This window comes from Ranitomeya imitator, chromosome 10 (assembly GCF_032444005.1).
Source record: "Ranitomeya imitator isolate aRanImi1 chromosome 10, aRanImi1.pri, whole genome shotgun sequence".
In the NCBI taxonomy this organism is placed as follows: Eukaryota; Metazoa; Chordata; class Amphibia; order Anura; family Dendrobatidae; genus Ranitomeya; species Ranitomeya imitator.
The window spans coordinates 89,512,238-89,524,511 of NC_091291.1; the positions used below are offsets into that span (position 1 = coordinate 89,512,238).

At 46.0% G+C, this 12,274-nt stretch overlaps 1 protein-coding gene across 1 annotated transcript in view; it reads left to right on the plus strand.

Moving 5' to 3' along the window:
* LOC138651609 (alpha-tectorin-like) overlaps positions 1–12,274 on the plus strand; it is a 360,891-nt gene that overhangs the window by 259,605 nt on the left and 89,012 nt on the right. The window contains exon 15 of the mRNA XM_069741925.1: positions 8,686–9,278. Within this exon, the coding sequence (XP_069598026.1) occupies positions 8,686–9,278 (593 nt within the window). The remainder of the gene's footprint in view (positions 1–8,685; positions 9,279–12,274) is intronic.

A 12,274-nucleotide genomic window follows, 5' to 3' on the forward strand; every position in this document is an offset into this window, starting at 1 on the left:
ACATCGATTTTTCTGGCTAACACGGTACCACAATAAAATTTGTTATTGTACATCAAAGTTACATCCAGAACTTGCAGCAAGGACACAATTAACAGTTAAATGAGATGCAGAACCTTCCCATTTGGGGAGTGGCTTAACCCCTTTCTGACCTCGGACAGGATAGTACGTCCGAGGTCAGATCCCCTGCTTTGATGCAGGACTCCGCGGTGAGCCCGCATCAAAGCCGGGACATTTCAGCTGTTTTGAACAGCTGACATGTGCCCGTAATAGGCGCGGACAGAATCGCGATCTGCCCGCACCTATTAACTAGTTAAATGCCGCTGCTGTCAAACGCAGACAGCGGCATTTAACTACCGCATCCAGCCGAGCGGCCGGAAATGACGGCATCGCCGACCCCCGTCACATGATCGGAGGTCGGTGATGCTTTTACCTTGTAACCATAGAGGTCCTTGAGACCTCTATGGTTACTGATCGCCGGTAGCTGTGAGCGCCACCGTGGTCGGCGCTCACAGCACACCTGATTTTCTGCTACATAGCAGCAAACAGCAGATCGCTGCTATGTAGCAGAGCCGATCGTGCTATGCCTGCTTCTAACCTCCCATGTAAGCTATTGAAGCATGGCAAAAGTGAAAAAAAAAGTTAAAAAAAATGAGAAAAAAAAAAAAAAAATATAAAAGTTTAAATCACCTCCCTTTCGCCCCAATCAAAATAAATCAATAAAAAAAAAAAATCAAATCTACACATATTTGGTATCGCCGCGTTCAGAATCGCCCGATCTATAAATTAAAAAAAAGCATTAACCTGATCGCTAAACGTCGTAGCAAGAAAAAAATTCAAAACGCCAGAATTATGTTTTTTTGGTCGCCACGACATTGCATTAAAATGCAATAACGGGCGATCAAAAGAACATATCTGCACCAAAATGTATCATTAAAAACGTCATCTCGGCATGCAAAAAATAAGCCCTCAACCGACCCCAGATCATGAAAAATGGAGACGCTACGAGTATCGGAAAATGGCACAATTTTGTTTTGTTTTTTTTAGCAAAGTTTGGAATTTTTTTCACTACTTACCGTATATACTCGAGTATAAGCCGACCCGAGTATAAGCCGACCCCCCTAATTTTGCCACAAAAAACTGGGAAAACTTATTGACTCGAGTATAAGCCTAGGGTGGAAATGCAGCATTTACCGGTGAATTTCAAAAATAAAAATAGATCATTATTTCCCCATAGCTGTGCCATATAGTGCCCTGCACCGTTCATATTTCCCCATAGATGTGCCATATACGGTGCTCTGCACCGTTCATTGTGCCCCATAGATGTGCCATATACGGTGCCCTGCACCGTTCACTGTGCCCCATAGATGTGCCATATACGGTGCCCTGCACCGTTCACTGTGCCCCATAGATGTGCCATATACGGTGCTCTGCACCGTTCACTGTGCCCCATAGATGTGCCATATACGGTGCCCTGCACCGTTCACTGTGCCCCATAGATGTGCCATATACGGTGCTCTGCACCGTTCACTGTGCCCCATAGATATGCCATATACGGTGCTCTGCACCGTTCACTGTGCCCCATAGATGTGCCATATACGGTGCTCTGCACCGTTCATTGTGCCCCATAGCTGTGCCATATACGGTGCTCTGCACCGTTCACTGTGCCCCATAGATGTGCCATATACGGTGCTCTGCACCGTTCATTGTGCCCCATAGCTGTGCCATATACGGTGCTCTGCACCGTTCACTGTGCCCCATAGATGTGCCATATACGGTGCTCTGCACCGTTCACTGTGCCCCATAGATGTGCCATATACGGTGCTCTGCACCGTTCACTGTGCCCCATAGATGTGCCATATACGGTGCTCTGCACCGTTCATTGTGCCCCATAGCTGTGCCATATACGGTGCTCTGCACCGTTCATTGTGCCCCATAGCTGTGCCATATACGGTGCTCTGCACCGTTCATTGTGCCCCATAGATGTGCCATATACGGTGCTCTGCACCGTTCACTGTGCCCCATAGATGTGCCATATACGGTGCTCTGCACCGTTCATTGTGCCCCATAGCTGTGCCATATACGGTGCTCTGCACCGTTCATTGTGCCCCATAGATGTGCCATATACGGTGCTCTGCACCGTTCACTGTGCCCCATAGATGTGCCATATACGGTGCTCTGCACCGTTCACTGTGCCCCATAGATGTGCCATATACGGTGCTCCGCACCGTTCACTGTGCCCCATAGATGTGCCATATGCGGTGCTCTGCACCGTTCACTGTGCCCCATAGATGTGCCATATACGGTGCTCTGCACCGTTCATTGTGCCCCATAGATGTGCCATATACGGTGCTCTGCACCGTTCATTGTGCCCCATAGATGTGCCATATACGGTGCTCTGCACCGTTCATTGTGCCCCATAGATGTGCCATATACGGTGCTCTGCACCGTTCACTGTGCCCCATAGATGTGCCATATACGGTGCCCTGCACCGTTCACTGTGCCCCATAGATGTGCCATATACGGTGCTCTGCACCGTTCATTGTGCCCCATAGATGTGCCATATACGGTGCTCTGCACCGTTCACTGTGCCCCATAGATGTGCCATATACGGTGCTCTGCACCGTTCACTGTGCCCCATAGCTGTGCCATATAGTGCCCTGCACCGTTCATATTTCCCCATAGCTGTGCCATATACGGTGCTCTGCACCGTTCATTGTGCCCCATAGATGTGCCATATACGGTGCTCTGCACCGTTCATTGTGCCCCATAGCTGTGCCATATACGGTGCTCTGCACCGTTCACTGTGCCCCATAGATGTGCCATATACGGTGCTCTGCACCGTTCATTGTGCCCCATAGATGTGCCATATACATTGCTCCGCACCGTTCACTGTGCCCCATAGATGTGCCATATACGGTGCTCTGCACCGTTCATTGTGCCCCATAGATGTGCCATATACGGTGCTCTGCACCGTTCATTGTGCCCCATAGATGTGCCATATACATTGCTCCGCACCGTTCACTGTGCCCCATAGATGTGCCATATACGGTGCTCCGCACCGTTCACTGTGCCCCATAGATGTGCCATATACGGTGCTCCGCACCGTTCATTGTGCCCCATAGATGTGCCATATACATTGCTCCGCACCGTTCACTGTGCCCCATAGATGTGCCATATACATTGCTCTGCACCGTTCACTGTGCCCCATAGATGTGCCATATACGGTGCTCTGCACCGTTCACTGTGCCCCATAGATGTGCCATATACGGTGCTCTGCACCGTTCACTGTGCCCCATAGATGTGCCATATACGGTGCCCTGCACCGTTCACTGTGCCCCATAGATGTGCCATATACGGTGCTCTGCACCGTTCACTGTGCCCCATAGATGTGCCATATACGGTGCTCTGCACCGTTCACTGTGCCCCATAGATGTGCCATATACGGTGCTCTGCACCGTTCATATTTCCCCATAGATGTGCCATATACGGTGCTCTGCACCATTCATATTTCCCCATAGATGTGCCATATACGGTGCCCTGCACCGTTCACTGTGCCCCATAGATGTGCCATATACGGTGCTCCGCACCGTTCACTGTGCCCCATAGATGTGCCATATACGGTGCTCTGCACCGTTCACTGTGCCCCATAGATGTGCCATATACGGTGCTCTGCACCGTTCACTGTGCCCCATAGATGTGCCATATACGGTGCTCTGCACCGTTCATATTTCCCCATAGATGTGCCATATACCGTGCTCTGCACCGTTCACTGTGCCCCATAGATGTGCCATATACGGTGCTCTGCACCGTTCACTGTGCTCCATAGATGTGCCATATACGGTGCTCTGCACCGTTCACTGTGCCCCATAGATGTGCCATATACGGTGCTCTGCACCGTTCACTGTGCCCCATAGATGTGCCATATACGGTGCTCTGCACCGTTCATTGTGCCCCATAGATGTGCCATATACATTGCTCCGCACCGTTCACTGTGCCCCATAGATGTGCCATATACGGTGCTCTGCACCGTTCACTGTGCCCCATAGATGTGCCATATACGGTGCTCTGCACCGTTCACTGTGCCCCATAGATGTGCCATATACGGTGCTCTGCACCGTTCACTGTGCCCCATAGATGTGCCATATACGGTGCTCTGCACCGTTCACTGTGCCCCATAGATGTGCCATATACGGTGCTCTGCACCGTTCATATTTCCCCATAGATGTGCCATATACGGTGCTCTGCACCGTTCATTGTGCCCCATAGATGCTCCACATAAATCTCTGCCGCCGCCGCTGCTGCTGCTGCAATAAAAAAAAAAACACACATACTCACCTCCCTTGATTGCAGCTCCCGGCGTCTCGTTCCGGCGCCTCCATCTTCCCGGCGTCTCTGCTCTGACTGATCAGGCAGAGGGCGCCGCGCACACTATATGCGTCATCGCGCCCTCTGCCTGAACAGTCAGAGCGCAGACGCCGGGAAGATGGAGGCGCCGGCCGGGAAGATGGAGCGATGCTCGGCGGCTGGAACGAGGACAGGTGAATATGCTATACTTACCTAGTCCTGGCGATCCTCGCGCTGTCCCTCTGCCTGGTCTTCGGTGCCGCAGCTTCTTTCTCTATCAGCGGTCACCGGCACCGCTGATTAGAGGAATGAATAGGCGGCTCCGCCCCTATGGGAGGTGGAGCCGCTTATTCATTTCTGTAATGAGCGGTCCCATGTGACTGCTGAAGAGGGGAAGAAGCTGCAGCACAGAAGACCGTGGGACGGCAGGGACAGCGCGAGGATCGCTGGGACTAGGTAAGTATACCTCAGCGCCCTCACCCCCTCACCCGCCGACCCTGCCACCCACCTTGACTCGAGTATAAGCCGAGAGGGGCACTTTCAGCCCAAAATTTTGGGCTGAAAATCTCGGCTTATACTCGAGTATATACGGTAAGTAAAAAATAACCTAGTCATGTTAGGTGTCTATGAACTCATACTGACCTGGAGAATCATAATGTCAGTTTTAGAATTTAGTGAACCTAGCAAAAAAGCCAAACAAAAAACAAGTGTGGGACTGCACTTTTTTTGCAATTTCACCGCACTTGGAATTTTTTTCCTGTTTTCTAGTACACGACATGCTAAAATCAATGATGTCGTTCAAAAGTACAACTCGTCCCGCAAAAAATAAGCCCTCACATGGCCAAATTGACGGAAAAATAAAAAAGTTATGGCTCTGGGAAGGAGGGGAGTGAAAAACAAACACGGAAAAACGAAAAATCCCAAGGTCACGAAGGGGTTAAATGAGTTGTCCCCTTTCAAAAAAATCACGTGATGTCACGTTGATACCGCAGCACCCAATCACTGAGCTCAGCAGCCCCCCCCATAAAGTCACTGAGCTCAGTGATTGGATGCGGTGCTGATAATGTGACATCATCACTGCAGCCAATACGAGACATCAGAAGCAGAGACTTATTGTTGGACCTGGGACAATCAGTGAAGCATGGTTTGTTTGGTTTTCTTATAACAAACTCCACCTGGAGAGCAAGATTTTCTGAAAAGGCACTACCATTTCAATTTATTGAAGGGATTGCTGGCCGCCTGAGACAGAGTGCCAATAGTTGAAGTTGACATTTAGAGCACCTATAAAATTGTTGATGAAAGCGGGTTTGATGTTCCAAGACTGCCATTTTCTTTGGCCCTGTTTCATACCGGGTACCTTGTTAAGATTCATTGTAATGTATGGCAGGCAAATGATGACAGTCGAGAGATTGGGGACAATAAAAACTGCAAATAATATTTAAATCACTTGCTAATGATGTGGGTATATTCAATCATCTCTAGACCTAAAACAACGGCCCCAACTCATCAAGACCAGCAATTTTCTTGCAGTTTTGTTGAGGGGACGAAACTCCATGCGCCTCACCACAAATCTTATTTTAAATGGAGACCAGAGTAGGATTTCTGATGTAAAGAACATCACAGCCTTAGCATCACACCCTCAACGCACCCAACTTCAGCCCAAGATCTGCTTACTTTGCTGCAAATGGCCAAAACTGGCTTGAAAATGCCAAAACTTGCAAAATTTCAAAAAGTGTTGTGACTTTTCAAAGCTTTCTAATCCAGAATTCTGGCATTAAAGCTTTGATGAATCGGGACCAATAAGTTTCTGCATAATTGCAAACCCATGTGTCAAAATTAAAGCAATTCTCTAAATTAGAGTAGGTAAAATTGCCTCCACTGTAATAAGAAAGTAATAACAATTTCTATAAATTGTTTGAATGCAATTACAGCTGTCCATTTTAGGTACTTGTACTACTAAAAGACCTAAATGAACATTATCTGGTACAACACCAACTTTGGTGTTATTTTTTACTATCCAATTTGATCACATGAAATAAACAGGATTGTAGGGTTTTGGGGATTTTCACTTTCCATATTTTTGGATATGTATAATTGCGTCTTCCCAGACTTCTAGAATGTATGGACACTCCCATATGCTATGTAATAAATTAGCTTTCTGTAGATTACATTTCGGACAGCTGTTAAGGAAATGAGCAGGAGCACTTTTGTATGAAAAATTAAAGGCGTATATCGCACAATGCATCAATTTGAAGTGCATTTCTCGCCATTGTTCATTTATCATTATTTTTCTAATCTTCGCCCAACAAAACATCATTTTTACGTATAAGTCTTCATCTGCTGTAATCATCCCCCATTATTCAAAATTATTGGTTTTCCAGAGGACTTGTGTTTGTGTCTTAATATGGTTATATACAGGTGCTTCTCACAAAATTAGAATATCATCAAAAAGTTAATTTATTTCAGTTCTTCAATACAAAAAGTGAAGCTCATATATTATATAGAGTCATTACAAACAGTGTGATTTATCTCTAGTGTTTATTTCTGTTAATGTTGATGATTATGGCTTACAGCCAATGAAAACCCAAAAGTCATTATCTCAGTAAATTAGAATACTTTATAACACCAGCTTGAAAAATTATTTTAACAGCTGAAATGTTGGCCTACTGGAATGTATGTTCAGTAAATGCACTCAATACTTGGTCGGGGCTCCTTTTGCATCAATTGCTGCATCAATGCGGCGTGGCATGGAGGCGATCAGCCTGTGGTACTGCTGAGGTGTTATGGAAGCCCAGGTTGCTTTGTTAGCAGCCTTCATCTCATCTGCATTGTTGGGTCTGATGTCTCTCATCTTCCTCTTGACAATGCCCCATAGATTCTCTATGGGGTTAAGGTCAGGTGAGTTTGCTGGCCAATCAAACACAGTGATACTGTTGTTTTTAAACCAGGTGTTGTTAATTTTGGCAGTGTGGACAGGTGCTCTAAAATTTTCTGAGAGATGACTGCACTGACTTTGGTCTTGATAAAACATAGTAGACCAACACCAGCAGATGACATGGCTCCCAAAACCATCGCTGATTGTGGAAACTTCACAATAGACCTCAGTCAGCTTGGATTGTGGCCTCTGCACTCTTCCTCCAGACTCTGGGACCTTGATTTCCAAATGAAATGCAAAATTTACTTTAATCTGAAAACAAGACCTTGGACCACTGAGCAACAGTCCAGTTCTGTTTGTCCTTGGCCCAGGAATGGAGCCAGGTATTGGCCCAGGTATTTTTCTCCTTGGCCTTCTGGTGTTGTCTATTGGTCGTGATTGGCTTATCTCAAGGAATGCGACACTTGTAGCCCATATCCTGGAGACGTCTGTGTGTGGTGGCTCTTGAAGCAATGACTCCAGCAGCAGTCCACTCCTTGTGAATCTCCACCAAATTTTTGAATGGCCTTTTCTTAACAATCATTTCAAGGCTGTGGTTATCCCGGTTGCTTGTGCACCTTTTTCTACCACACTTTTCCCTTCCACTCAACTTTCCATTAATATACTTGGATACAGCACTTTGTGAACAGCCAGCTTATTTAGCAATGACCTTTTGTGGCTTATCTTCCTTGTGGAGTGTGTCAATGACTGCCTTCTATACATCTGTCAAGTCAGAAGTCTTCCCCATGATTGTGGAGCCTACTGAAACAGACTGAGGGACCTTTATAAACGCTTAGGAAGCCTTTGCAGGTGTTTTTGTTAATTATTCTAATTTACTGAGATAATGACTTCGGTTTTCATTGGCTGTAAGCCATAATCATCAACATTAACGGAAATAAACACTTGAAATAGATCACTCTGTTTGTAATGACTCTGTATAATATATGAGCTTCCCTTTTTGTATTGAAAAACTGAAATAAATTAACTTTTTAATGATATTCTAATTTTGTGAGAAGCACCTGTATGTTGGATAATGAATCCAGATTTAATTCCCTACTGATTAAAGTGTCAAAATTCTTTATTTTCTCCACTCTCCTGAAGTCTGTTATCAATGATTTGCAGTGGCTAGTCACCTGCAAACATTGTAAATAGTGGATATTTTCTAGTTTAAATTTGGTTGAGAACTCTTTCCAGCTTTATAGTCTTCCGTCTTCTGTTTTTAATACATCTTCCAAAAGTTTAATTCCTTTCCCCTTCCATACTCCAAATAATTTATTTTGTGTTCCTTATATGAAGTTAGGATCCTTCCAAATCGGTATATATTTAGATATATAAAATGGGAATAAATACTTTTTTCATGAGACATACTGTACGTTTGTGTGGAGTTGACATGATTCATTTTGTTGTCTTCTCTTTCTGCATTTCAGCGGCTTTGGTGCAATGTCCTGAGTTCAGCCACTATTCGGTTTGCACAAGCAGTTGCCCGGTCACTTGTTCTGACCTGACAGCTCCGCAGCTCTGCAGCACCCCCTGTACAGAAGGCTGTGAGTGTGATAATGGCTATGTTCTCAGTGCAGACGAGTGTGTCCCTATGCACAAGTGTGGCTGTGAGATGGACGGGAAATATTACGCAGTTGGCGACTCATTCTGGACAACAGTGGACTGCACTGTACAGTGTTGGTGTGAAGATGGAGGGGACGTGCTATGCTTCAACACTACCTGTCGTGACGGAGAGATCTGCTCTGTGGAGAACGGATATCAAGGCTGTTTCCCAAAAAGAGAAAGTGTCTGCTTGGTCAGCCAAAATCAAGTGATACATACGTTTGACTCAGTAAGTTTCCCGTACCCAATGGAATATTCATACACGTTACTGAAGACTTGCCCTGACAAATCAGAGTTTATTGAAATTGACATTAGCAAAAAGAAACCCGACTCTGGGCCCTACTGGCTGCGGCCTCTAAGAATCCAAGTGGCTAAGCAAGAAATAAGGATCGCTGGGGGTAGCACATCTGAAATCAAGGTAAAGAGCTTCAAGGTTATCAAAATATTTATTACTACAAATGTATCAGTGATTGACATCCGTAACTTTGATAAGAAGCTGCTGAGAACTCAAGCAGGTGGCGAGCACAATATTCAACAAGAGCTGTTTTCCCTTGTAGAAACTGGGGTTCTGAGGGGTACATTTTCGCTTTGTAGAGAGTACCAAGTTGGTGTAAGGAGACTTTTAGGTCATGCAATGCTCCTGGGAATTTAAGTATGCGATTAGTCTCTTCAGAGATCAAGAAGACAGGATCTCTAGCACCAGCTATTGGAAGCAGTGATCCTAAAAGTCAATATTAGCCTTCAAAAGGGCCTTGCCACATGACAAACCAAAACCTTCATTGACGAGGGGCAAACACCCAAAAACACATTACTGCAAATAGATTATATGGTTCAGTTTTTTATAAAAAGTCATGTGGTAAAGGTAACCCCTTAATGACAGCCAATACGTCGTTTAACTGACCTGACATATAAGAGAATAGCCTCCCCATACAGTTAATAATCTAGCATCTGTCGGCTGGACACTATAGCTGACAACTTGCTGTATTAGCCACGATCAGTGTTTGCACCGTCCAAATCTGTTTAACCCCTTAGATGCTGCTGTAAATAGTGACTACATCATTATATATGGTTAACAGAGTGTGGGAGCTTCCTCTTTATCCCAATTGGTGCCCTCGATATTGACTTTTAGGATTGCTACTTCCAATAAGTGGCACAAAAGTTACATTAATCTTCCTCTCTGAACAGAATGTTTGCTTATTTTAATTCCCAGCGAAGTATTGTGTGGCTTTTAAGTATCCCAAAGCTGATTTGGTGCTCTCCACCAGAAGAAATATTACCCCTTAGATCCTGTGTCAGAGGCCTCCTACCCAGACAAATCAGTTCTTTCCTACTTTGCGTTGATGAGTTGCAAAGACCCTGAAACATGAGTATACAAATGGACTGTCTATTTTGGCTTCTTATTTTAAAACATGTGACAAGACCCTTTAAAGGCTTGATATTGTATTTTAGGATTTCTGCTTCCAAAAGATGGTACTATATTTCCATAGTTGTAGAAACTGATATAAAACAACATAGACTAACCAAAACTATGCATGTTTGTTCTGTCTGTACTGCTATATATATATATATATATATATATATATATATATATATATATATATATAACGGTCCACTTAGGAAGAAACACTGTTTGACAATAGATTTCACATTCTGTTGTGCAAATGGAATAGACAACAGATGGAAATTATTGGCAATTATCATGACACCTTCAATAAAGGAGTGGTTCTGCAGGTGGGGACCACAGACCACATCTCAGTACCAATGCTTTCTGGCTGATGTTTTGGTCACTTTTGAATGTTCGTTGTGCTTTCACACTCATGGTAGCATGAGACAGACGCTACAACCCGCACAAGTGGCTCAGGTAGTGCAGCTCATCCTGGATGGCACATCAATGTGAGCTGTGGCACGAAGGCTTGCTGTGTCTGTCAGCGTAGTGTCCAGAGGCTGGAGGCGCTACCAGGAGACAAGCCAGTACACCAGGAGACGTGGAGGGGGCCGTAGGAGGGCAACAACCCAGCAGCAGGACCACTACCTCCACCTTTGTGCAAGGAGGAACAGGAGGAGCACTGCCAGAGCCCTGCAAAATGACCTCCAGCAGGCCACAAATGTGCATGTATCTGCACAAACGGTTAGAAACCGACTCCATGATGATGGTCTGAGTGCCCGACGTCCACCTTAAACCTTTGCACAAAAATGTATCTTATTAGAGAACATTTATTTTCCACATATCAGTCAATTTTTCTCTATCCCTTTCCTGTACCTGCACTGATGATCATTCACTCACTAAAACTACTTGTTTTCAGATTTGTTTTCAGTGACGGATAAAAGTATAGCCGCTGTCTATAGAAGTCTATGGAGGGAGAAGGGACTAGGTTGGGAGAGAGGCAAAGATACATACAAATAGGCCGCTGCACCATCCAGTGACTACAGTCTAAAAAAGGAAGAAGGAAACTGATCGTAAAGTCCAAAAGTAAATAATTTATTCAATACAGGCACCATCCAGGAGCAAAAGGAAGGCACAAGGAAAGGCTCACAGGCACAAGTAGGGCACACGGACACAAGAAGGGCACTCAGACACAAGGAAGGCACAGGGATGCAAGGAAGGCACATGGACACAAGGAAGGCACAGGGACGCAAGGAAGGCACATGGACACAAGGAGGGCACAGGGACGCAAGGAAGGCACATGGACACAAGGAGGGCACAGGGATGCAAGGAAGGCACATGGACACAAGGAGGGTACAGGGACGCAAGGAAGGCACACAGGTACAAGGAGGGGTCACATACACAAGGAAGGCACAGGGAAGGCACACAGGCACAAGGAGGGCTCACGGACACAAGGAGGGCACAGGGACGCAAGGAGAGCACACAGACACAAGGAAGGCACAAGGAAGGCACACAGGAACAAGGAGGGCACTCGAACACAAGGAGGGCACACAGACACAAGGAGGGCACATGGACACAAGGAGACCACACGGACACAAGGAAGGCACATGCACACAAGGAGGGCACACGGACACAAGGATAGCACACGGACACAAGGAAAGCACACGGACACAAGGAGGGCACAAGGACAGAAGGAGGGCACACGGATACAACGAAGGCACACGGACACAAGGAGAGCACAGGGACGCATGGAGGGCACACGGACACAAGGAAGGCACAAGGAAGGCACACAGGCACAAGTAGGGCACACGGACACAAGGAGGGCACTCAGACACAAGGAAGGCTCAGGGACGCAAGGAAGGCACATGGACACAAGGAGGGCACAGGGACGCAAGGAAGGCACATGGACACAAGGAGGGCACAGGGACGCAAGGAAGGCACACAGGCACAAGGAGGGCTCACGGACACAAGGAGGGCACAGGGACGCAAGGAGAGCACATGGACACAAGGAAGGCATACAGGCACAAGGA